General features: G+C 39.5%; 1 protein-coding gene across 3 annotated transcripts; it reads left to right on the top strand.

Annotated features, from left to right (window-relative positions):
- Positions 1–182: 182 nt before the first annotated feature.
- Positions 183–27,934, top strand: rogdi (rogdi atypical leucine zipper). 3 transcript variants are annotated; one of them, XM_063059178.1, is made up of 11 exons: positions 183–300; positions 7,054–7,125; positions 8,152–8,234; positions 10,129–10,183; positions 12,878–12,958; positions 14,832–14,927; positions 16,327–16,425; positions 17,897–18,010; positions 19,921–19,970; positions 24,082–24,208; positions 25,171–27,934. In XM_063059178.1, exons 1-11 carry the CDS (start codon positions 250–252, stop codon positions 25,210–25,212), a joined length of 870 nt encoding a protein of 289 aa, XP_062915248.1. In that variant the 5' UTR covers positions 183–249; the 3' UTR covers positions 25,213–27,934. The 3 variants fall into 3 exon arrangements, with proteins under 3 accessions (XP_062915248.1, XP_062915249.1, XP_062915246.1); XM_063059179.1 differs by lacking the exon at positions 183–300 and adding an exon at positions 816–919; XM_063059176.1 differs by lacking the exon at positions 183–300 and having other exon boundaries at positions 6,973–7,125.

Below are 27,934 nucleotides of genomic sequence, written 5' to 3'. Positions count from 1 at the left end.
ACGGGTGATACCAACACAGGCTCAATAAACTGATTAGAAAGGCTGGCTCAGTGAGAGGAGTCAGACTGGACACACTGGGGGCTGTGGTAAAATAAAGGATCCTACGGAGAATTCTGGACAATGTCTCTCACCCACTTCTTGTCACCTTGGCTGAACAGAGAAGCACTTTTAGTAACGGACTAAGACAACTGCGCTGCTCCAAAGAGCACAATATAAGGTCATTCTTACCCTCGGCCATCAGGCTCTATAATGAGCCAACCTACATGCGGGGAAGTGATAACTTCTGTTACACATTTTGAGGTAACTTATTTTATTATTCTTTCTTACTTCCCTTCTAATATTTGTATATCTGTGCACTTGTAATGCTACCGTGACAGTGTAATTTTCTTTGGGATCAATAAACTCTCTGTGAGACAAATGCAGAGCAGTGAAAGATCCCTGTAGGTTCTCAGTGGCAGAGCCGGTAACAAAGATGAACGGAATTGTTGACCTGAAATGGGGACAAGAGGCCGTAAAGGCTGGACGTGTGGATCAGCACAGCCAGCATTTAGTGTGCTGTAATATTGATTCTGTTTACCTCTCCACATTTGTTACTTAAGGTCGGTAAAAGCGGCGTTTTCCGGCTTTGTTTCAGATTTTCAATTGTTTTTCTTTAAACTCAGTCTGAAGATAGCGTATCATTAAGTCTCAGTGACCTGAAAACGAATGAGTTTTCCGGCGGTGCGTATGTTTTTATCTGGAGCTCAGCGCCTGGTGCGGGGGAACGTTGTTACACGTTCATCCGGCGGCGGGGCCCAGTCAGTCAGGGAACAGCTGACAGGGGGCGGGAGTGATTTAACCAGCGAGAAGCGGAAGCGGCTCTCGTCCTGTCCTTCGGGAGGAGATGGCGGCGGCGAGTGAGGCGGAGCGGGCAGTGTTGGTGAGTGTACATCACCCCTTGGCCGTAGAGAGGACCGAACAGGAAAGAAAGGAAGAGCCGGCCAGAGGGTGCGGGATGGAATGGAAGTTACCGGGAGTGGGTGCTGAATACCTGTTCCGATTAGGTCAAAAGGGGAGGGTGGATGTAGCCGGGGCATAGGGGCCGATGCACTTTGTGCTTATAGCCCATGGATCCACAATCCCCGAACTTAAAACGGCAAAGTTTACGATGGTTACGGTGAGCTGACAAACTGTAGATGCTGGAAATCTGAAATGCTCAGGCGACAAGAGGGACGGGCTGATGAAGGAGGCGTTCGGCATGCTTGCCTTCTTCGGCTAGGGCATTGAGTACAGTACAGGAGTTCAAACGTTACATTGCAGTTGTGCAAATCGATGGCGCGTCTACTGTTCTGGCTGAAGAATAAAGCTGAAAAGGGTGCAGAAAAGGTTCCTGACGATGTTACTGGAATTCAGTTACAGAGGGAAGCTGAATATGCCAGGATTTTTCCCCCCTTAGAGCGTTGGATGCTTATAGAGGTATATTAAAATCTTGAGGACATAGATAAAGTGAGTGGGCACAGTCCATTTCCCAGCATAGGGAGTCTAAAGCTAGAGGAAACAGAGGGGATCTTCTGAGATATCTTCATTTTTTTCTTACTTCTCCTTAACATGGTTTTACTGGACACTTGACCACATCACTTCCATTCTCTGTACTTCTGCTCACTTATGAGTTGCACCCATCAAGACTAAGGTTAAGCTTCCCCATGTAGAGTCATAGAGAAGTGTAGCACAGAAACAGGCCCTTTGGCCCATCTAGTCCATACTGAAACTATATAAACTGCCTAGTCCCATTGATCTGCACCGGGGCCATAGCCTCCATGACCCTACTATCCATGTACCTATCCAAACTTCTCTTAAATGTTCAAATCAAGCTCGCATGCACCACCCGTGCTGGCAGCTTGTTCCGCACTCTGTCAATCCTCTTGAATGAAGAAGGTTCTTCTTAAACTTCTCACCTTTCACCCTTACACCATGACCTCTGGTTATAATCTCACCCAACCTCAGTGGAAAAAAGCCTGCTTGCATTTACCCTATCTATACCACTCATAATTTTGTATACTTCTATCAAATCTCCTCTTAATCTTATACATTCTAACCTATTCAATCTTATACAGTCCTAACCTATTCAACCTTTATTTATAACTCGGGTCCTCCACGCCTGGCATCACCAGCATGTGTCTGCGACTTAGAGACCAGGAGGATAAAATGACATGATTTTGTGTTGGCAAATTGAGGGAAGGTTGTGAAGGTTGGCTACCAATCGTTTAAAAGCTTAGAGAATCTCCACCCTACTTCTTGCAAGGGCTCCCCTCCATCTTCCCAGTTTCTTTGGGTCAGTTGCCTTATTTTGACAATACATTTATACTAGTACTTCTGAGATATCTTCACTTTTTTCTTACCCGTCCTTTTTAGCATGGTTGGCAGGACACCTTGGTACATCTACAAACCTATCTTCTCTACCTGTCCCTTTTTAGTACCCCACAGGGACTGATCCCTCCCAAGTCTCTGGTTTATTCTTCTATCTCCTCAGTACTCTTCTTCCAGTGGCACCTTCATATTGGATCTACAGGAGATGCCACACCTGCTGTTCCCTTCTTTCAGTTCTAAGAACCAGACACTTCCAGGTTTACACAATTAATACACTTGTACTTCCAGTTTAGTGTACTACAGTACATTGAATCCTGACAACATGGTCTTTACGTCAGAGATTAAACTCATCTTAGACACCCACTTTGTATACCTCCATTCATTCTGTAACAGGGTGACTAAAGCTTTCAGTAGTTTGGCCTTTTATCAGAATCAGGTTTATTATCACTGGCATGTGACATGAAATTTGTTAACTTAGCAGCAGCAGTTCAAAGCAATACATAATATAGAAGAGGAAAAAAAAAGTACATCAATTACAGCATACATATATTGAAAATATTTTTAAAACATGCAAAAAAACCCCAGAAGTACTGTATATTTTAAAAAAGTGAGGTAGTGTCCAAGGGTTTAATGTCCATTTAGGTTTTGGATGGCAGAGGGGAAGAGGCTGTGTGTGTGCCTTTAGGCTTCTGTACCTCCTACCTGATGGTAACAGTGAGAGAAGGGCATGCCCTGGGTGCTGAGGGTCCTTAATAATGGACGCTGCCTTTCTGAGACACCACTTCCTGAAGATGTCCTGGGTACTTTGTAGGCATGACTAGATTTACAACCCTCTGCAGCTTCTTTTAGTCCGATGCAGTACAGTACCGCCCCCCCCCCATACCAGACAGTGATGCAGCCTGTCAGAATGCTCTACATGGTACAACTATAGAAGTTTTTGAGTGTATTTGTTGACATGCCACATCGCTTCAAACTCCAAATGAAGTATAGGCTTCTTTGTAACTACATCGATATGTTGGGATCGGGTTAGATCCTCAGAAATCTTGACACCCGGGAACTTGAAACTGCTCACTCTCTCCACTCTCTTGTTGGATTCGGAGTAGGCGAGAGGAGGGAAGCTGGAAGCCAGGAGCAGGTGGGCAGTGATTTGGCCACCACTGCCAGCCCATCAACTGGAGAGTGTCGTGGTTAAGGGTGGAAAAACTCTGTGAAGGTTAGGAACCACCTGATGATATCCGCTCCTGGCTGAAGGCTACGGTTACCTTATAAGGTAACTGGAGAATGCACCCTAACAGGTGTATGTAACAAGCTGATCCCTCTTTGAGGATTGGTATGTGTTCCTTCGTCTTACCCTTCCTAAAGTCCACAATCAGCTCTTACTGACGTTAAGTGCCAAGTCCATTATACACGCAAGACTTAGAAAATAATCGATGGTAGTAGAGAGAGTCAAAGTAGAGTAATGAAGGAGAAGTTGTGTTTGACAAACCAAGACTTTTATGAGCATGTAACAGATAAAACAGATAATGGGGGTGGTGGGTGTGGTTCACTTGATTTATTGCAAAATGTTTGATAAAATCTCTTTTTAAAAATGTTGATATATAAAATTAGATCATGTGGTTTGGTATTAGTTTGATATAGATCGAATAATTGATTGACAGATGGAAAACAAACTAGGAATAAATACAAATATTTGGGCTGAGCTATTCACAATATAAATCAATGATTTTGGTGAGTGAATTTCAAAGTTTATCAACAACACAACTGGGTGGAGTTGTTGAAAGGATGCAAAGTGGCCAAATTTGAAGTAATTGACTTAAGAAAATCAGAAAGTGTTTAAATAATGAAAATATTGATGTAAAGGGGGATTGGGGTGTTTTTGCATGGTGATCATGAAAGCAAATGCACCAAGTGCATTAAGCTGCTAGAAGCCAAGTTGTGTTTATTGCAAGAGGTTTTGGGTGGAAGAGTAATCATTTCTTGCCATAGCGTTTGATGAGACCACACCTGGAGTATTGTATACCATCTTGGTCTCCCTACCTGCTAGAGTGCAGTAAAGTTTTGCTGGACTGATTGCTAGTTGCTGGAGCTAACATATCAGAGTATGGGTCAACTAGAACAACCTTTTTCATGCCATGACACAAATACCATGGACGCCAGGTTGGGAAGCCCTGCGCTCAAGTTTAGAAGAACGAAAGGAAACCTCATTGAAGTGTATAAATTCGATGGTGTGTGACAGATTTAATTCAGGGTGGATGCTTTACCTTTTGAAGGCAGAGTTTTAGTATCGGTCAGAATAACACTTTTAAGACCAAGATTAGGAAAAATATTAAGCAAGAGAAAATCTGCAGATGCTAGAAATCTAAACAGCTCACACAAAATGCTGGAGGAACTCAGCAGGCCAGGCAGCATCTATGAAAAAAAGTACAGTCGAGGTTTCGGCCCGAAATGTCAACTGTACTTTTATCATAGATGCTGCCCAGCCTGCGGAGTTCCTCCAGCATTTTGTGTGTGTTGTTAGAAAAAATATTCTTCACTGAGGTTTGAGATCCTATGGAATTCTCTAACACAACAAGCCTGTGGAGCCAAAGCACCAGTTATTTAAGAAAGATATAAATACATTTCTGGGCATAAAATGCATCAAGGGATTTGAATGGAGAGCAGAAAAGGCTAATGGCTGCTACTATTTTTTCATTGATTCTGACTTATAGTTTTGATGAATCAATAGCTTCTCCCTCCTTAGATGTTGCCTTACCTGCTGAATATTTCCAGAATGATGTTCTTTTACTTTAAGTAATACACAATATGTTCACTTTCTTCTTCTTGTTCTTTTCTGCACTATTTCAGTGCTTGTATGCATCCTTTTATCTTTTAAAATCACTGTAGTTCTGAAGTTAACAAGCCCCACTTATCAGCAAAATCTTTTCTAAACTGCAAGTCAACAGAAGGAAATCCTCCTTTTATTTTATCTTACAATACATCAGTCCCTCTTTCTGATCTTCACATCAATATCTAATCAAGGACTGACTGCATTGCTGCTGAATATAATCATTCTAGTTTGTCTTTTACTTGTAGAGAAAACAGTTTAATTCTAATTCTTGTCAGTGAGCTCTGTGTCAAAGTTCGAAGTAGACTGCTGAACTACAAAGCTAATAGGTCTGAAGAATAACCAAATCACGCAAGTAATAAACACAGATGATATTTTGTACCATTACAGTAGACACTGCGCTTTAGATTTCAATGAGGCCTAATGTGGTAGAGTAATCCTAGATTGGCACAGAAACTCAGTGCACAGCTTTGATTTGGCAGGATAAGAGTGTCGCGTGGGGATTATACTGTTGAGATGGACTAATAGTATTTGCATTCGGGAACATGTAAATAGATTAGATTATGAGGACACTCAGTCCTCGTTTATTGTCATTTAGAAATGCATGCATTAAAAAATGATACAATGTTCCTCCAGAATGATATCACAGAAACACAAGACAAACCAAGACTAAAACTGACAAAAGTACATAATTTTCACATATAGTTGCAACAGTGCGAAGCAATACCGTAATTTGATAAAGAGCAGACCATGGGCACAGTAAAAAAAAAGTCTCAAAGTTCCGATAGCCTCATCATCTCACGCAGACGGTAGAAGGGAGAAACTCTCCCTGCCATGAACCTCCAAGCACCGCAAGCTTGACAATGCCGCACCATTGGAAGCACCTGACCGCAGCGGACTCTTGAGTCCGTCGGAAAACTTCAAGCCTCCGACACCGAGCACTGAGCGCTATCCTCTGCCGAGTGCTTCGACCCCAGCCCCAGCCACCGAGCAACAAGCAAAGCTGAGAACTCGAGGCCTTCCCCTCTGGAGATTCTGGATCAGACAGTAGCAGCAGCAGCAAAGCAGGCATTTCAGAAGATTCACCAGATGTTCCTCCGTGCTCTCACGTCTGTCTCCATCAAATCAGAATTGTGCACGGCACCCTACTTGACAGATAACCGTTATCACCACCGGACTGGCCACTGTGAGCTGTGTCGCGCCGCCATCTTCTCCTCCCTTGAAAATAGATTTCAACTTTTCAAAAAGAATAATCACAGAAAATAAGCAACTAAAGATTTTTTATTTGTGCAGGATATAGTACTTGAGATACAGCACAAATAATTGCATCTTTTTAAGAGAAATTAGATTAATATATGAAGGTTAGACTGGATCTAGTTAAGGGTCACAACAGAAGTTTTGTCTGTTGTATTTGACAGAGGAATGTAGTAATGAAAGGTTTCATTTTTATTACATAATTTGGAAGTGTTTGGCTACTTTTAGTTGTGGAAATTTGTTTAGTAAAAGTAATATTTAAAACTTCCTACTATGTCCATGGCTATCCATGAAGAACAAAAGAAATAGAAGCAGGAGTAGGCCATCCGGCCCATCGAGCCTGCCCCTCCATTCAATAAGATCATGGCTGATCTGTCCGTAAACTCAGCTCCATCTACCTGCCTTTTCCGATTTCAACAAAATTGTGTGATGTCCCTATTTTTTGATCATCATTTCTTGGTAATGTAAAGATTTAAAACGTTTATTTCTCAGAGCTTGGTTATTGTATTACTTTAATGATTTAATTATGTGTTCCGTTTCATTGTTGCCACCTTAATCTGGAAATGAAAGCACTCTCAACCCCAAATTATGTTCGTGATAAGGATTACTTGTTTTATGGAATATTTCAGGAAGAAGAATTTAAATGGTTATTGCGTGAAGAAGTTCATGCTGTCCTGAAACAGCTGAAGGATATTCTTAAGGTAATTTACTTTGATCTTTGCAGAGGAAACTTGTCTCTTTTACACATGACGTACCATTTTTGTCTGCATATGGAAACATTTTCTCAACTTCCATTTTTTCAAATGATGTCATAATGTTTATGAATTCAATAGAAACAAATTCTCTCCTTTTGGAGCAAAACAACATTGCCTGGGTAGTTTTATTAGCATTCTAGTGAATGTCATTTTCAGCATCTCTGTGTCCTTCCTACTAAATGCGCACCAAAAATGTTTGTAGTGCTTAAACAATGAATAACAAACACCAAACCTAACTCCTGTGCTTTCAGGTTTATCCCTGTAGAAATACTTTGTTCAGTTAAGTGCTTTTATGAAACTCCATGCTGGCAAACTAACACAAAAGAAACTATCCATCCAGATTAACAAATGTTTCTAACTGTGTTGTTAGATTTGGCATTTAATCTAACAAGGTAATATGTCTGCAAGCATATTCCTTGACTTTTTGTTTTGCAGCCTAGGTCTGATAGTGTCATTGTCCTTCCATCTATAAAGAAATGCATTTTTGCAGCACAGATATGCTTCAACCATATTGTTGGCCAGTCTAACTGGAACTACCCTTTCATTAATTTGTTATAGAATCTGTCCAAGAGGACATTGATCAAATTCAGAAAACATTTACTTCCAGCATGTTTTGGGCTGAAGGGAAGATCCCAAGCTATGTGTCAAATTGCTGATGCGATGTACACATTGAAGAGCATATTCTGTTAGCCTGGTTGCTGCATGATTTATGCAATATGACAGGTGATTTTTCAATGCAAAGTCAACCAATTTAGCAATTTAATCCCATAATTAGACTAGAATCAGATTTAACTAATTAACCCAATCTCAATATTCACAAATTTATGAATGAAAATTACTAAAATCTGCCTTTCATAATTCTTAACATTAAAAAAAAACCTTGCAGACTGTTGGTAACTAATGTAATTTTGCTTCTTAACAAAGTACTTGCTTTGGCATTTTCTTCACTAATGATAGCCTCCTCTCATACAGGAGGCCTCCCGTCGCTTTACTCTGTCAGCTTCTGGATCTGAAAGTCAAACCCGGCAGGAGAACTTCAAACTGGGAAGCTCAGCGTAAGCAGTTATCCTCAGTTTATGCTGTTCCTAATGATTTTGATTGCACTGAACACAAAGTTTGTTTATTTATTAATACACATCTCTAAAGAGCTCCAGTCAAGAAGAATAACTATAAATGAAAATATTTTAATCAAATAATTCAATGAACACATCAATAGGTGGGCTGCTTTGCATGGCTTTTCTCATTTGTAATCCTTTTAGTTTCTTGACTGGTCTTGTTCATTTCTGAATGTCACAAGTTATCTAAAAATTATATGTTCTTTATTCGCATTTTCAAAGCATTGAATAATGTGTAATATATGGATAAGGGACATCACCTAGCTCATTTATTTTCTTTGTATCATGATCTGCTCTGAAATTACATGTAGGCTATAATGTTTTGTGTGCCATTCTTATTTTCTTCAATTGGACTACATTCCACCCTTTCTTGAAAAAAAATCTTCTTCCTAAGTTGGTGATTGTTTTTAATACGCTCTTGATTAGTCAGGGCATCAAATGTTACGGGGAGAAAGCAGGAGAACAGGGTTTAGGGGGATTTAAAAAAACAGCCACAATTGAATGGTGGAGAAGACTCGATGGGTCGAATGACCTATTCTACGTCTGGTCTAGTGTTGTCTCAGTAAAATATTGAGTGATGTAGATTGTGACCTGTGCATTCCATGTAAGGGATGGGGCTGGCCGGATGAAAGTGGTTGTGTCTGATCATGTACATTCCTAGTTTATGCATTTATATTTGATTAGCATTTCACCATAAACCTCTTGATCATTTCAGGTTTATTTATTACTTAGTAGACCTGATCTTGTTGGAACAGCAAGCTTTTAAGAGAAACTAATTGGTCTGCTATCTTGATACAAAGAAAAATAAAATTAATCAAAGTTGCCTATTGTCTGGAAATGAAGCTAAAAAGCTTTTTAATTTTGGCTGACCTCCAGATTTTTTGAACAATTAGTCAGATTCATGGAAAGTAAGTAGAATAGGCATCAATTTCAATTTAATTTTTCACCCCCTTATGAAAGATAAGTATCCCCCAGAAGTATCAAGAAAGGATGAAAATGGGCAATGTTCAACATTTTTACTCTGGAATATCCAAAAGAGTGTGGTGTGATTAAATAATTTTATTTATCATTCTATTAACAGTTAATTAAAATCTTTGCTTCCTCCTCACAATACCTATACATACTGTTATTGATAAAATTTAAAAATCTATGAAAGTTTACTCATCCAAATCATTCATTCAACGTAAAGATTTTTACTCCTCATGTATATGAAGGATGTAAGTAATAAAGTCAATTCAATTCAATTCATTTATATTGTGAATAGCTCAGCTCAAACACTAATCCTATTTATTCCTAGCCTTGTTTCCCTTCTGTCAGCCAATTATTCAATCTATGTCAAACTAATACCATCAAATCATATGCTTAAAATTTGCACACTGGTATCTAAAGGTAGAATAAACTTCTTGGGCTACCAGCCAGGTACAGGTATTGATTTTAACCAGTGAAGATGAAGATGGCAGAGTTTGTGATGGAAATGTCAGTTAAAATTGATACCTATACCCAGCTGTTAGCACAAGAAGTGTTTATTCATCATACTTGCAGGGAAAGCATTAGATCCTTTTTCATCTAAAGATGGACTTTATCAAAGGTTTTCCAATAAACCATGAACCACACCCACTGCCTTCGTTATCTATTTCACCTGTGACTACTTCAAAAAAAAGCTTAGCACATTTGTCGAAAACAATTTCCTTTTCATTATCTTATTTTGTAATTGTGATCTTCTTTCTCCCTCATTCTTATAGAGAAAAATACTGTTGGCTTTTTCATAGAACAAATAGGAATTATCTTATAAATCATGAATTGAATAATTTCACAGATTGATTTTCTTATCCAGCACAGATCAGGTGAAGGGTGTCCTAACGTTACAAGGAGATGCTTTGACTCAGGCAGTAAGTACAAATACCATAGAGACGAAAATATGCTGACCACATGGCTAAATATATGTTCAGTGGATTCTGCTTAATAAGGACACATCAGGACAAGTACATCTTGGTCCAATTAAGCAGCCGCCCCAATTGGCTGAAGTTTCTTGGAAATAGTTAAAAATGCTTATATAAAGACCAACTAATTTTAACTGAGTAACAATTTATGTATTGAAATGAAATACAGAACAAATTAGAACACTATCAGTACTACTACAGTACTATAAAACTGTATTAGTTCCTAATAGTTATTAGCAGGGGAATTCATCCAGTGTTCACTTTTGACTGTTAAAGAACAAAATCGGTGCAGACACCCTGAGCAGATAATGGACTGGCTTCAGACAATGCTATTGATGATTGCATCCTCCAAATCTTTTTCATTGTAACATTCAAACTGATTGTTAATACCTCCAAATTCTTCGTAGTTCCAAACTTGCTGAGTAAATCATCTAATTTTCACTCATAGCCATTCCTGGCATCTCCCAAGCCTGAATGCTTGAAATTGCAGTGAGCAAAGCAATTCTGAATTGTTTTACTGTTTGTTTCTCACCAGTTATTGGTGACAAAAATCAATGGTTTTTGAACACAAAGGCACACAACTAACGCTGTTTAAAAAAAATGTTCCTGTAAGTGTGGTGTAGTGTCTAATGACCACACAAGTGCACGTGGCTGACACTAGCTGGAAACTGTTTGGCAACAGTCTCTTGTCCCAATTAAGTGGCATAGTGTCCCAAATAAATGAAGGGAATCCTGGCTATTTTCTCAAACAGTTTTTGTTCTTTAACAGTTGTCTCCTCCTTCAAGGGAGGAGAAGATGGCGGCGCGACGCAGCTCGCAGCGGCCACTCCGGTGGTGATGTCTTTTATTTGTCAAGTAGGGTGCTGTGTACAATCCTGATTTGATGGAGACAGATGTGAGAAGCACGGAGGAACATCTGGTGAAACTTCTGAAATGCCTGCTTCGCTGCTGCTGCTACTGTGGTGGTCCAGAATCTCCGGAGGGGAAAGCCCCGAGTCCTCAGCTTTGCTTGTTGCTCGGCGGCCGGGGCAGCATCGAAGCGCTTGGCAGAGGATGGTGCTTGGAGAGGCTGTGTCGGAGGGGCTGCTTGGAGGCTCAAAGTTTTAGGACGGACTCAGAGTCCGCTGCGGTCGGGTGCTTCCAATGGTGCTGCATCGGCAAGTTTGCGGCGCTTGGAGGTTCATCCAAGAGTTTCTCCCTTCTGCCGTCTGCGTGAGATGATGAGGCTATCGGGACTTCGAGACTTTTTTTTACCGTGTCCATGGTCTGCTCTTTATCAAATTATGGTATTGCTTTGCACTGTTGTAACTATATGTTATAATGATGTGGTTTTGTAAGTTCTAGTCTTGGTTTTTCCTGTGTTTTTCTTGTGATATCATTCTGGAAGAACGTTGTGTCATTTTTTTAATGCATGCATTTCTAAATGACAATGAACGAGGACTGAGTGTCCTCATAATCTAATCTAATCTAAATACGCAGCTGTCCCAATTAACCAAAATCCGCTATTTATAATCACTCTTTTGTTATATATTTCTGGTTAAAATAAAACAAATGGATCACATTACTTGCATTTAGTCAAAAGTACATGTATATCTAACAATCTAATCCTTTGATATTTTGGTGCGGAATCTTCCTGGTTTTGGCAGTTTACACACCATGTCAAATTTGTAGTGGTATGGGCCTCGGGACTCCAGTATTTAGCACCAGGTACCCAAGGGAGTAATTTTGAGAAGGGAGGGGTCAGCAAAAGATTTTTATAAAGTTTCTGTTAGGTCCCAACATATCCCAAATTGCTTAACAATTAACAATGTGTCTTTTTAAACTACTATTTTCATAGTCAAATATCTGTGTGAAAATCAGTAATTTCCCCTTCAGAAAACATTACAAAAAAGAGATTAACATTGGTCAAGACAACAGGACAAAATAACTCCTCTGCATCTCTGAAACCTTGAGTTGGGATCTTGAATTTTCACCTGAGAATAGAAGCAGAGGAAAACTGGAGCAATAAACAATCTATTGGAGAAACTCAGTGGGTTGTTCAGCATCAGGGTGGAAGAGTGCAGGATATTTTTGGTCAAAACCTGATATCAAGGTCGGCAATGCTTTGGTTGAATATGATATCAAAATGACCACAGTGCTTTCTGTCTACCTCGCTGAAGCTAGCTTTCATTAATCTGGAAATAAAAACAAGAAAAAAATAGGAGATATCTGACAGGTCAGGCTGAAAGAGAAGAGTTAACATTTCACTTCAGTGTATTTACATTGAGAGAATACTGAAAAATTAAAAATGGCACTGGATCTGTCCAGCAGAGATATAAATGGGGAAAATGAATGACATCAGAGGAGAAAAAAATCAAAACATGAAACATGAATTATAACTCACTGTAATTGTTGAAATCTAAAATAAAAAGGAATGCTGGAAACGCCTAATTGTTCAGGAGAGAAAATCTGGGTTAACTGCATTAGACCCAGCCAGTTCTGATACACAAGGATATTTATTTAAAAATGTTAAATTCGACAAGCAATATACTTATCTCATAAGTACTTAGTATGCTAATATATAGAGTTCTACCATGCCTTAGCAACAGTTATATCCAAGAGGCCGCATATGAATTTTAATTGAAGATTTGTTCTCTGAAATAGGATATTAACCTGAGGCTGCCTAAACACAACCAGGTTCTGCATTTTACCTTTAGAGAGGACAAACAATGGAAAATGCAGCAGGTAAAACAGTTTCTTCTTTCATTGGAGATGGATGTTTATTATTTAAACCAAACTGCTTTAGACTCTGACAAAAACACTGGTGCCAGGATATTTGCATGAAGACCATGATTGGACCAAGTTTACTTTTGCTTCAATTTGTTACGACTTAGTTGTTAACCATTAGAGGTTAAAAACGATCTTCAGTAATTGATCATTTTTCCATTCCATTTGGTGCTTATGTTTCCAAAACTTAACCCACCTCTTCAAATATAAATGCAGAAAATTAGTTCGGAGATGGCGTAGAATTTACAGATGGCGTATTAAGTATCATAAAACATGCCAGAATTCGGCCATTCAGCTCATCAAGTTTACTCCACCATTGCATCATGGCTGATTTATCAGCCCTCTCAATTCTATTGTACTGCCTTCTCCCCATAATCTTAAACACCCTCAATAATCACAAACCTGTCAACCTCTGCTTTAAATATATCCAATGACTTGGCCTTCACAGCCATCTGTGGCAATGAATCCCACAGATTCACCACTCTCTGGCTGAAGAAATTCCTCATCTCTGTTTTAAAGGGACGTCCTTATAATCTGAGGCTATGCCCTCTGGTCCTAGGCATCCCCCACCATAGGCAGCATCATCTCTATGTCCACACTGTCTATCTAGGCCTTTAAATATTTGATAAGTTTCAAATTCATTCTTCTAAACTCCAGTGAGTACAGGCTCAGAGCCAGCAAACACTTTTCATATGTTAACCCTTTCATTCCTGAGATTATTCTTGGGAACCTTCTCTGGATCCTCTCCAATGCCAGCACATCCTTTTTTAGATATGGGACCCAAAATTGCGCACAACGTTCCCAAGTGTGGTCTAACCAATCACTTACAAAGCCTCAGCATCAATCATGTTTAAATTATGGCAATTGTACTCAGCTAGTAAACAGTAACAAAAATGCTATGAATGTTGGAGATGTGGATTATAAACAAAAATGAAAACTTTTCAGATCAGGCAGCACTTTGCGGGAAGGATACATAGTTCAAGTCTAGCTTCTGATGAAAAATTACTGATCTCTAACCTTTGTGGTCTCGCTCGTAATTAATCGAAGCGTGGTTTGGAAGAAACGGCAGGTTGTAGATCCATTGTCAAGACTTCTTGTGTAACTGTTCAGCCAACTGTTTCTGGGTGACCCAAAAAAAACCAAGTCTCTGGATGAACTCGATGGGTCTGGCAGCATCTGTAGAGGGAAGCTGGCAGTTTTGGGTTGAAGCTTCTTCAGATGGAGAAACTCATTCTGGAAACTCGACTGTTGATCTCGATGATCATTTCTAATTGCCATAAAAAAGGAAATAAAAACAAGATGGACACTTTAACAAGATGTAGTGTTAGGATCCCAGATGGAGAAATTTAACTGTGAGATCTATAAGCCACTCTGTATATTTAGCTACATTGAAGTAAATAGATCCCAATGTGTGATGCTGAGTACAACAGCTGGTACAGTCAACACGGTCACATTTTTTGGCTCATCAGCAATGCTTATTGTACGACAGCACAGCTCATTGTTATTAATGGGCTGAAATCTCTCATTCTGTTTGTTGCTATATTCATGTCGAAAGCACAAAAAAAAAGAAAAAAAGCACAGTTCTTTTTTTTACCCTGATTCTCTACCTTCACCCTGACTGTGGGGGGAGCTGGGGGGGACTTTGGGGTTCTCCTGTTTAACTGTCATTCATTCTTTGGGGCACTTCTCTGTTTTCGTGGATGTTTGTGAGGAAAAAGCATTCAGAATGTATATTGTATACATTTCTCTGATATTCAATTTGACATTTGACTACAGTGTGTCTTAGAATCCTTCAGTTCTTTTTATTAATCTTTTCTTTCCATCTTCACAGATTCAGGATGCCAGGAATCATGTAGGCCAAGCTTTGTATCTACTAAACAGCAGAGATCAAACATACCAGTTTAAGAGTGGAGCAGAGGTCAACAAGGTCAGTCAAATTTCGATGATTCTTTGGCATTAAATAGCCTTTAATTAATCACATTTCAATTAATTGGTAATTAAAGTCCTTTCAAAAGCTGTGAATCCATTGAATAGTAGCTTTTGATTACTTCGCCTACGTGCAAAATCTTTAATCTGGAAATAGTCCTTATACAGAAAGGTTAACTTTCAAGTATTGTTGCGGATTGAGGAAAAGGCTGCTTTTGCTTGCTTTATGACCTGCCCCTCCTCCCTTACTGATCCAATGCGATAAAACTATTTTCCAATACAAGGCCTCTACTTCAACTTCCAGGCTAGCTTTGCACACTTAACAAAAGTAAAGGAAGCTCTTTTAATTGTTTGGCAAAATTATCTTGCTTAAATTTGGTTCAGTTCCTGGATCTTTCCTGAGATCTCTGCTAGTTTGGCAGTGGGAATGTCACACTTGGATCAAATTTCCTGCCTCTGGACACATTCCAGTGACCTACCTAGAGTAGTACGGTTTGAAAGAGGGCAGTAGTTTGGTGGTATCCTCCAAGTGTTCAAACAGCCCCCCACTCATAGTATCTGGCCTTAAATATGAAGCACATCGTCCTGGAAGCTGCCTGTGATTTCTAAATCTATTATCCCCCCAGCAATGAGTTAGTGCTTTCAGAAGCACAGTATATAAGTGAAAACAACAGGAATTCTGCAGATGCTGGAAATTCAAGCAACACACATCAAAGTTGCTGGTGAACGCAGCAGGCCAGGCAGCATCTCTAGGAAGAGGTGCAGTCGACGTTTCAGGCCAAGACCCTTCACCAGCAACTTTGATGTGTGTTGCTTGTATATAAGTGAAATGTAATTTCTTTAGGAAATTTGCTTCACTTGTCCACCACCCTGATTATAACATTCCTGCTTGCCTGCCTGTGAAGATTCTTTTAAAATATAGTTTCTAAAAGCTGAGTAGTATTTGTGAAATAATTTAGATAATCAGAGGTGTATTAAGATCGTAAAAGTAGCAATAAAAAGTCTTGACTCCAAAATATTTAAATACATCTTTAAGTTGAACATTTCTTCATAGAATATCCAGACCATGACACGTGACTTGGTTCTCTTTACTGGTGAGGCAATATTGACTTGCTTGTGAGTTCTCTAGTCTGTCTTTGTTGAGACAGTGTTGATTTTATCATATCAATCATTCTAAGTTGTCCACTCACATTTCTTGTGCATAAAAAGATACAAAAAATAGTCTGTGATTTTCCTCAGAAACACAACAGTCAGCTTAAAAGTGAAGATGGGTGGCTGTTCTATGTCAATTGAGTGGCAGTAGTATTGTATTTAATTCATCCAGAAAGTTATATAAATTAATATTGACCAACTCTTAAATCAGCCTGAACTTGATAAAACAAAAATGTGTTCTCTTTAAGCTCATGGATGCGGTAATGTTGCAGCTAACCCGTGCTCGCAATAGACTCACCACTCCTGCGGCTATGACCCTCCCAGAAGTAGCCTCAAGCAGTTTGATGGTGAGTGCATGTCTTCCTATATGATCTTCAGCTTTCCTGCTTTATCCCTGCCTGCCTGTGGAGAAAAAAATCCTGAGGGAGTGGATTCATGATCACTTCAAAAGATAAAGATTACAATCAAAGGCATCCAATGTAGCTCAGGCAGATTCTATCTGACCAATTTGATAGAATATTTTGAAGATGTAACAAGGGATTGATGGGGTAAGGGCATGAGATATGATTTAAATGAATGTCACTAAAGCCTTCGACAAGGTCCCACATGGGAGATCAGTGGGTTGATAGGAGAGCAATAGAGAATCATGGGCCAAATTCAGGAAACTGGGATACGCATGGATCATGTGGATGTGTTGAGCGAAAGAGCCTGCTTCTGTTCTGTAATAGATTAGGGCCCACAGGATCTGGGGCCAGTGATCAATATGGTTAGGAAGGCATACAGGATACAGCTGGGTCCCCACTCCTGCCCTCCCTCTGCCTCCCTCCCCCTCCTCCTGCCTTACCCCCTCCACCTCTCCTCCACATCACCCAAATAACTGCCCATTCCACTCTCTCTCTTTACAGTTGCACAACCACTTTCATTTGTCAACAACTCCTGTTTGAAATTTGAAATTTAGTGATAGTGAGGAGTGAATAGCTTTGAAGTAGTACTGTAGTTACAGGTTTGCCCCGCTATCCGAAGGTAGAGCGTTCCTATGAAACTGTTTGTAAGCGGAAATGGCGTAAAGCGAAGAAGCAATTACCATTAATTTATATGGGAAAATTTTTTGAGCGTTCCCAGACCCAAAAAATAACCTACCAAATCATACCAAATAGCACATAAAACCTAAAATAACACTAGCATATAGTAAAAGCAGGAATGATATGATAAATACACAGCCTATATAAAGTAGAAATAATGTATGTACAGTGTAATTTCACTTACTAGAATCAGAAAGATTTAGCTACAACCGATTTGTAGAAAAGAATTGGCACGTACACGCATGCGCACACGCCTGCCTATGCAAGGCTTCACGGTCATGGTAGCCTTACTCAGGGTAAACACAAGTTTAAAGCGGGCATCTTTTTTCTTAAAAACAAAAATCTTCTTTCGGTTAGCGAAAGCAGGTACTAATGTAGGTCTTTCGTAAAAGTGAAGTGGCGTAAAGCGAACATTTGTAAAGCTGGGGACACCTGTACAGTGTGTCTACTCCCTAAGGAGTCATCCAGGGGTATTTAGTCGCCAAGTTCATTCCAAAGATGTTAAACTTAAAGATAAAGGTTGTGAGCATTATTTTGCATGTGAAATGAATACTGGACTCCTCACCTTGCATTGGTTGAAGAATGTATACCTGTATAACCCTCAGAAATATACTTATTTCTTTGTGCCCTTGTCACTTTGGTCAATATATAACATCTTGCGAATTACTAAGTTTTTAAATTTAAGTTTCTGTCTCATTTGTATGTTGTTTTAGTAACTGCCTTGATTCTGTCTTAGAAAATGTTCACGCCGTCTCTTCCTGGTGATGTCTTTGCCAACTTCTACATTAATCTGAGCAAACTTTGTTTGATTGTCTACCAGCTCCATCTTCTGCAGCCCAATTTGAACAAGGTGATGTAAAACAGCAGCATTTAGAGTGCATTCTGTCAGCAGGAAGGCTGCTGATTAGATGTTTAAGCTGCTTTAATTTATTCAGTATACACTAGATAGTTTGAACAGTTGTCTTATGAACATTATCTTATGTACGTGTAATTCAGAAATCAAAGCTTTAATTTAGAGCACAGACTTTGTCTACAATATGGATACTATATAACTTGATATCTGAGTTTATCATGATACTGAATATACCCGGTCTAAAGTAGGAGGTTCACAACCGTTTTTTTGCCATGGACCCCTACCATTAACCGAGGTTTTGTGGATCCCAGATTGGGAACCCTTCTAGAGTTTTAGAGTCTGTTCCTTAAGAAAAGAGGATCTTGTTCATACTAAGTCTTCATGGAAATCAAGGAAAAGGCAATCCAAGGAATAATCTGCTAAACTCTAGGTGATTGCTTGGTGTGTTTTCCATGGATTGGGCTGCTGCTTTCTCTTCTCCACATGGAATCTTGAGATTGTAAGAGGTTGAGAAAATAAAACAAAAAAAAATTGACCATATTTCAAGTCTTTGTATATAGGTAAATAATCTATTCTTATCTGCGCTGGAACTTGTTGAAAAGTTATTCAGTGGTTGATAAGGGAGTGTCTGTGCGTGTTGTCTATATTATCTTCAAGAAGGCTTTTAAGATGCTTCCAGAAATGAGGGTCGTAGTGAAAGTGAAAGAGCACTAAATGGGGGGTAATTTTGTAACGTAGTGGGTTGTGTAAATGACTATGCATAAAGATGTTATGCAGAAATCTGCACTGGGGTCTCAGCTGTTAGCATCGGGTTTGGATGATATCAGCTTTGTATCTAAGACTGCAGATACTTTAAACTGAAAAGGGCAGCAGCTTCTGCAGATGCAAGCAGGAAATTAATTGGAGGTGCAGTGCAGAACAGCCCTTTCCGGCCCAATGAGACGTGCCACCCATCAAACCACCCTTTTAATATTTAATCCTAGCCTAATGACATGACAATTTACAAGGACCAATTAACCTCCTAACCGGTAGGTCTTTGGACGGTCGGAGAAAACCAGAGCATGGGAAGAAACTCGTGGTCATCGGGAGAGCGTACAAACTCCTTACAGACTGCGCCAGAATTGAAATCCAAACTCCAACGCCCCAAGCTGTAATAGGGTCGCGCTAACCGTTTACGCTACCAGTTGCATTCGGATTAAATTCCTGTAAATCACTATGCTACCACTGCTGGCATATCTCTCCTGTCAGTTGGACAGGACCTACCGAGGGATTATGAACATTGTTTCAAGGTATGATTCCTTAAGAATGACTGTGTTTCTTCACTAGTCTGTAGGACACCTCTCCCAGTCAGTCAAGCCCCAGATTCTGAGAGCATTTAAACAGGTGGATGTGGAACAGATCTTTCCTCATCCGAATCAGAATCAGGTTTAATATCATTGACATATGTCAAGAAATCTGTTGTTTTGTGGCAACGTTATAGTGGAATACATCAAATACTGTAATTTACAATGAGAAATATGTATGTTATATATAATTATTAAATAAGTAGTGCTAAAAGAGCAAAAATAGTGAGATGGTGTTTATGGATTGGTTCATTGTCCATTCAGAAATCTGATAGTGGAGGGGTAGAACCCTAAAACATTTAGTGTCTTCTGTTATTTGGAAGAATCTGGAACTAGGAATCACTGATTAAATATAAGGCATTTAATAGAGCATTAGCTTTTTATTATTTAGCATTATTCAATTTTTAAATAACTTTTGTCCTATGATCTTTAAAAGAATTAATCTTTCTAGCCAGTTTTGATGTCTTCACACCATGAGTAATAAATTGCAGAAAGGAACTATGATATGTGGAAATTATCCTTTTATTTTGCTGTCTTCTGATCAGTTTTGTTTTGACCTTTTAGAATTTCAAACCTGCTGGCAGCTCTGTGCTTCACAACCCAGGATCCATGTTGTAAGTGCTTCTCTTTTGAGTTTGTTCATAGTCAAAAATGAATGATTCAAGCCTGCTCTGCCTGAAGCAGTATGGCAGAAGTACCTCATAATCAGCAGGCTTCTTCCTCTTCATTTTAGAGTTTTGAAGCGACGGACATTTGCAGAAGAGATGTTGTACATGTTCTGAATAGCGAGTGTTAGTATTTCATGAAAGGAACAGCATGAACCAAAGCTTATTTACATCTGCACTTTGCATGTACTGTATTTTATATTTGCATTTTCTACTGCCTTCCAACGGTTTCTTTAGTGACATTTTGGATAATATCCATCTAAGTTTCGGATATCACAGAAAATGCATATTTAAAAAGATTTAGGTAAAGAAAATAATTATTCGTGGGAATAGCACCTATTGAAGGCGGACGGAAATTACAGGTGCTCCATGTTTTAAAAGTTTTTTGCTAAAATAATGGATGTGGTTTTGCAGATCTGGTATTGGTTTATTATTGTCACATGTACCATGATACAGGGAAAAGCTTGTCTTGCATCCTGTTTGTACAGATAAAAATCATCACATAATGCTTTGAGGGGCACCATATCTTCACAATAACCTCAACAGCAGCACAAATAAATTTGTGAAACACTATATAACATGTAGCTGCACAACCTTAATGCCTAGTTATCTATAATTCATTTGCAACACTTGTTTTCCTATTGTATATGTGAGACTCCTGGCTGTTGATATATAAATTAGTCAATGTTAGTAATGTACATTTTCAATATTGGCATTAATAGAATCACTAGGTGCAGCATCCAGATTAATTGCAAAATCTGAGAACCTACTTTTGGAAAGCATCAAGTTGGATAAGTCACTGGGACCGGACAAGATGTACCCCAGACTACTGTGGGAGGCGAGGGAGAAGATTGCTGAGCCTCTGGCGATGATCTTTGCATCATCAATGGGGATGGGAGAGTTTCTGGAGGATTGGAGGGTTGCCGATGTTGTTCCCTTATTCAAGAAAGGGAGTAGAGATAGCCCAGGAAATTATACACCGGTGAAGCTTACTTCAGTGGTTGGTAAGTTGATGGAAAAGATCCTGAGAGGCAGGATTTATGAACATTTGGAGAAGCATAATATGATTATTAAGAATAGTCAGCATGGCTTTGTCAAAGGCAGGTCATGTCTTACGAGCCTGATTAAATTTTTCAAGGATGTGACTAAACACATTGATGGAGGTAGAGCAGTAGATGTAGTGTACATGGATTTCAGCAAGGCATTTGATAAGGTACCCCATGCAAGGTTTATTGAGAAAGTAAGGAGGCATAGGATCCAAGGGGACATTGCTTTGTGGATCCAGAATTGGCTTGCCCACAGAAGGCAAAGAGTGGTTGTAGACAGGTTGTTTTCTGCATGGAGGTTGGTGACCAGTGATGTGCCTCAGGGATCTGTTCTGGGACCCCTACTCTTCGTAATTTTCATAAATGACCTGGATGAGGAAGTGGAGGGATGGATTAGTAAATTTGCTGATGACACAAAGGTTGGGGATGTTGTGGATAGTGTGGAGGGCTGTCAGAGGGTACAACGGTACATTGATAGGATGTAAAACTGGGCTGAGAAGTGGCAGTTGGGGTTCAACCCAGATAAGTGTGAGGTTCATTTTGGTAGGTCAAATATGATGACAGAATATAGTATTAATGGTAAGACTCTTGGCAGTGTGGAGGAACAGATGGTCTTGGGGTCCGAGTCCATAGGACACTCAAATCTGCTGCGCAGGTTGTCTCTGTGGTTAAAAAGGCATATGGTGCATTGGCCTTCATCAGTCGTGGGATTTAGTTTAGGAGCTGAGAGGTAATGTTACAGCTATATAGGACCCTGGTCAGACCCCACTTGGAGTGCTGTGCTCAGCTCTGGTCACCTCACTACAGGAAGGATATGGATACCATAGAAAGGATGCAGAGGAGATTTGCAAGGATGTTGACTGGATTGGGGAGCATGCCTTATGAGAACAGGTTGAGTGAACTCAGCCTTTTCTCCTTGGTGCGACGGAGGATGAGAGGTGACCTGTTAGAGGTGTATAGCATGATGAGAGGCATTGATCATGTGGATAGTCAGAGGCTTTTTCCCAGGGCTAGATTGACTAGCACAGGGGTCCCCAACCTTTGCACTGCGGACCGGTTTCATATTGACAATATTCTTGCGGACCGGCCGACCCGGGGCGGGGGTGGGGGGTAGGGTTGCCAACGGACAAGAGTAGCGGTCAAATACATTGGGTTTACCCAGAGGAAGACTACAATGACCATGAAGCCTTGCGCAGGCACCAGTGCGCATGCGTATCTTGCGCATCCGTGTATGCGCTGATTTTTTTTTCCTCTATAAGTGGTTTTTGGTGATTCTGTTCGGGGGGATGGGGGGGTGTTAATCACGACTGGAATATAGGTGATAAGTGGCTAATACACTCAATTTCGTTTCTAAAAGGCTTTATCTGACGAATTTAATAGTAAACACGCAGCACATATTTTCCTCGCATGAATATAGCGATAAGTCAATTATGAGGGGAGGACAGGGGAGCTTGAAGTAAGTGTTGAACAAACTTCCAGTAGAAGTGGTAGAGGCAGGTTCGACATTATCATTTAAAGTAAAATTGGATGGGTATATGGACAGGAAAGGAATGGAGGGTTATAGGCTGAGTGCAGGTCGGTGGGACTAGGTGAGAGTAGCGTTCGGCACGGACTAGAAGGGCAGAGATGGCCTGTTTCTGTGCTGTAATTGTTATATGGTTATATAAGTCAATAGCATCATAACATTTTCAGTAACGTTTGGATATTAAACATACAGCACATATTTTCCCCATATGAACATATAAAATCATTGCAACACACCAATATCGCTGAATCAATGGGAGCCCTGGGCTTGTTTCCCTGCAACGAGACATAGAAACATAGAAAATAGGTGCAGGAGTAGGCCATTCGGCCCTTCGAGCCTATCGAGGGGTGACGGGAGACAGCGATACTCGAAGGGGGTTCCTAATGTCCAGTCTATTCCGCAATTTAGTTTTCGTTGCATTCATTGCAGAGATATGTTGGAAATGGAAGCAACGTTTTCAGTGCTTTCGTGGCTATCTCAGGATATTTAGCCTTGACTTTGATCCAGAATGCCGGCAGAGATGTTATGTCGAACATACTTTTCAGCCCATCGTCATTTGCAAGATCGAGGAGTTGATCTCCTTCCCGCGCTGACATGGATGACGCGTGGGTAATGACCTCACATGCGTAATGAACTCGCGTGCGTTCAAGCTCAACAGTGCGCATGACAGGGAATGAGGAAAGGTGCAGCTGACTCCTATCACCAAATCATATTGTTACCTCGCGGCCCGGTAGCACATGCTTTGCAGCCCGGTACCGGTCCGTAGCCCGGTGGTTGGGGACCGCTGGACTAGCATGAGAGGGCACAGTTTTAAGGTGCTTGGAAGTAGGTACAGAAGAGATGTCAGGGGTAAATTTTTTACGCAGGGAGTGGTGGGTGCGTGGAATGGGCTGCCGGTGACGGTGATGGAGATGGACACAATAGGGTCTTTTAAGAGGCTCCTGGACAGGTACATGGAGCTTAGAAAAATAGAGGTATATGGGTAACCCTAGGTAATTTCTAAGGTAAGGACATGTTCGGCACAGCTTTGTGGGCTGAAGGGCCTGTATTGTGCTGTAGGTTTTCTATGTTTCTCAGAAAACACTGAACCATTGTTTATTTGGAAAGCCAAATTATATTAACCCATAGACCCCTAGAGTTTCATCCTGTAGTCATGATGTATTAGTCTTGCGTTTGATAATGTTGCCCTTCTGAAGTTGCACTACTGAGGTACTTACTGCAACATGTGCTTCTGATATTATTTGGAACTAATTCATTTCCTATATCAACAACATAGTCTGTTTTGACACCGCTGATGTTGACCGAATCAAAGGTGGTGACAAATCAGCGTATCGGAGGGATATTGAAAATATGGCTGCACATCATGTTCAATAAAGAAGTGTGTTAGGTCTCTATAGCTTTATTAATCACAGTAATGCATACAGTAAGCGCTACTTTATGGGTTGAAAAAAGATAAATGCTATTTTTTGTTCCATTTTTATCATTGCAGTGAGATTAATAACCAGAAATTTGAAGTTAGCCATGTACACAAAGTGGAATGTGTGGTCCCCTGGCTAAATGATACACTTGTTTTCTTTACCATTGCTCTACAGCTTTGTCAGCAACTGAAGGATAAGGTATAAATTGTTTCTTTAATTTGTAAGTTAACCAGAAGTGTTATACATTTAACGTACTGCAATTAGTAAATCAATGATATGATTGGTTTCAGTTACTTAAATAAATACTGTTATTTGACTCTGAATGTAAATTCTAGGATGTTAAATTCCTCCTGATAAAATAGAAAAGTGTTCTTTTGTCAAATCTGTACAGATGTATGAAGGCTTTCTCCTCCCTGAACCTTCTCCTTTGCTGATCTGGTAGAGAGCAAACAACAAGCAAACTCTCTGCTTTGACTAAATCTGCACTTCCTTTCAATGTCTGTAATAAACTGCAGGAAGCAATCACTAAATCAGCCTTCCTGCCTAATGAAGTGTGGAGTCCATCTGGGTTAACGGCTTTGTTATTTTTTTCATTTTGTTTGAAATAGAGTTTGATTTGAAATTAAACAAAGATCTAAAGCCTTAAGTAAGAGTTAAAGGGGAGGTAATAAGAGGAATAGATAGAGTGGATAGCCAGCGCCTCTTCCCCAGGGCACCACTGCTCAGTACAAGAGGACATGGCTTTAAGGTAAGGGGTGGGACGTTCAAGGGGGATATTAGAGGAAGGTTTTTTACTCAGAGAGTGGTTGGTGCGTGGAATGCACTGCCTGAGTCAGTGGTGGAGGCAGATACACTCGTGAAGTTTAAGAGACTACTAGACAGGTATATGGAGGAATCTAAGGTGGGGGCTTCTAAGGGAGGCAGGGTTTGAGGGTCGGCACAACATTGTGGGCCGAAGGGCCTGTACTGTGCTGTACTATTCTATGTTCTATGTTCTAAAGCTGAAGCTGGAGTTTAACCAGTGGCTATGATAAAATATACACACTTCTGTGAAACAAATCTATCTATTTATTTATTGACAAAACTGGCATATTTAGATGTATAGATTTTTGAATTTACTATCGGGTGATGCAGTAATTGTATTTAATTTTTCCTTACAGATCTCTGTTTTTTCCAATTACTGGAACTTCAAGCCCTACTGATCTATCTAGATCAACAGGCTAACTGAAGATCAGTTTGCACTTTGTACTTACTGCTGCAGCTGCCCATCTGCCTACTGTAAACACTGTGTCTGTGAAATGTTTAGATCAATAAGTTACACAGTGCACTTTTTTCAGCTGCCTTTGTCACATTTTTTTTTAATGACGTGGAACCCCGTCCGGATGACGATTAGATATACCACCAGATGGGGAAATTTAAACCACCACGATGTTCTCCTCAAAGCATTAGGTTTTATGGTATGGGCTGATTTTCATCTGCTAAGGAATGTAATCTATTCAGCTAAGTAGAATAGTTTGTGTAGAACTTTATAGATTTTTGTCACTTCAAGTTCTGACCTATGTGGAAGGAAGAAGGGAAAGTTGCCTTTTCATAGAGCTCAATGTTCAACCACAAACTAATACTTCTCAATTATTTACTAGGGAGCTATAAACAAAAACTATACGTTATACCTCTTTTGGGTCGATCAAGTATTTTTGGACTGCAGTATCTTTGAGACTGCTAATGTCTTCAATACAATGAAATGGAAAGTTAGAACATAATTTTAAACACATTATGCTTGCCCTACATTTTCATCATCGTTCGTAGTTTTGTGTTTGTGCTGGTCATAAATTAATCAGATCCTGAAATTGGTGTTTATTTTAATGACAAGTGATCAACTCAAATTTAGATTATTCTTGTGTTAGGAGTTCTGTAATCTGGGGAGTGTGGTTTATTCTGTTTAGGAGCTTAGCAATGAAGGAACAAAAATAAGAAGCACTGAAAACCATGTTCATTACCCAGATGATAGACGTTGTTCGGTGAAACGATGTGGGAAAAAATATGCATTGCAAAAATAATTGATTGGGGGTTTTTCAAACAATCTCAAATAAGTTAATAAGCTTTATTATCAGTTTTATTGTGTATGTGTTTAGATGGAGGTTTGTAGATATGAACATTTTAACCACTGAAATATTGTATTTTAAATTGATTTGTTAATTTATGGACACTAACAAAGAACAGTGGAACTATGTATATTTAACATGTATTTCTGTAAAGAGGAACATTTACTGGCAATATAATTTGTTCTGTTGATTCAGCAGGCATGGTTTCATGCATGTAGGAAGCTTTCGAGTGGAGTATGCACAAGGTGATCTCAAACTATGTGATAAAGCTCCCAAATGCGGGTCATAAGTGAGGTGAATTTATGCATTTCAACTGGATAATTTTTAGATAAACTGTATGTGATACTAATGGTAACATTTCTGTTGCATCAAATTGAAATATTTCTCCTTATGCCAAAATGAGACAACTTGTTATTCTGTTGCTTGCGAGGAGGAGTCTAGGAATTGGCGCTGTTTCAACATTGCCATTCACGATGCTGCTATTTTTAGGATCATTCTATGGTATTTTAACAGATGTTAGCATGTAGAAGAGCACTGATTTTCCTTTAGAACTTGCTGTAATTATGCAGCCACTGCGCCCCATTTGGTTAATAACGGACATGAGAAATGACATGTTTCAGTTGAGGAATGAGTAACACTGATCAGTTTTGTTCCAGAGTTTGATCCTTCCTGTAAAGATTGAATTGTTTTCCAGTGTGTATAGAAATCTGCTTGAAAAAAATTATAAACAATTTTTCAAATGGTAACGTGATCAGTTCCAGTTTCAGCACTGGTGTGATAGACCATTGTTCAAATTGTCTACAATGTTCCAATCAAGGCTCTTCAAATCACTTTATTTTCTGTTTTCATGGTTGCTGTAACCTGTTCCACGATGTTCAGGCCTACATTGCTCGGGAAATTGCTGAATGTCTCTCAAAGTTTTGAGCATTCTTGTAGGAATAAGAAGCAACATTTGAGAGCTTTGAGGAGATACTCAGCAGTTCAGGCAGCATCTGTGGAAAGAACATTTCAGGTCAGAGAATCTGACACATCTTGACTCTTCTGTTTACAGAGGATGCCTAATCTGCTGAGTGCTTCCTGCCATGTTTATTTAATTTCAGATTTCCAGTAACTGCAGTTTGTTTTCATTTCAGAGCATTGTACTACTTGCATTGCTGCTACAATTTAGCAGTCATGCGTGCACAGGATGGTACAAAGCACTTTCACTGGCTGATTCATGAATTTGCACTGAAATGCTCTAAGATTTTAAATTATCCCTTTAAAGATTTGAAATTTCAATACTTTTTTGTTCATTGCAAATAGCTGCCCTATTTGCTGCTCGTTGCATTGATCTCTGGAAGTTCTGCATGCAGACTGCTGTTCTTCATCAGTGCTCAGATAATATCTTTCATATCCTTCAAAGTTGCTGATGTCAAAAAGCCAGGTTTCTTATTTTGAAAACTAAAATACAGTTTCAGTACATCAGGTATAAAGGTTCCTGTATAAGCCATTTTCCTGAAATATTGTTACTTCTGAAGCTGTTCATTGTCATACACATTGAAGTTGCTAGCAGAGAGTGGGGCTTGGATCTCATTCAAAATGAATTAAACCTGAATAAGCTTGTAAAAAAAAGTGTGATGTCTTCCAGTATTATATAATATGAATATGTTCACTTAAATGTTGTTATTTTGTTAATGTTTTTGTGATCAACCATTAAAGTAAACATTTGATATGTTACATATGCAGTGTAACTGGGTTCAGTTTATGGATTGTTGAATTATTCAGAATATAGTGTGGACCAATCAGAACATTAAAATTGTATCTGCAATAAAGTACTGATTTC

The sequence above is a fragment of the Mobula hypostoma genome, chromosome 9 (assembly GCF_963921235.1).
Source record: "Mobula hypostoma chromosome 9, sMobHyp1.1, whole genome shotgun sequence".
In the NCBI taxonomy this organism is placed as follows: domain Eukaryota; kingdom Metazoa; phylum Chordata; class Chondrichthyes; order Myliobatiformes; family Myliobatidae; genus Mobula; species Mobula hypostoma.
This window is presented reverse-complemented; position numbering and strand designations above follow the sequence as displayed.

Excerpts from the sequence above, each read along its gene's own strand:
- rogdi (XM_063059176.1), top strand. The coding sequence starts at position 6,988 with ATGAAAGCACTCTCAACCCCAAATTATGTTCGTGATAAGGATTACTTG. Across the intron at positions 12,959-14,831 it reads AACAATGGAAAATGCAGCAG|ATTCAGGATGCCAGGAATCA; the intron begins GTAAAACAGTTT and ends CCATCTTCACAG. Across the intron at positions 18,011-19,920 it reads TGCAGCCCAATTTGAACAAG|AATTTCAAACCTGCTGGCAG; the intron begins GTGATGTAAAAC and ends TTGACCTTTTAG.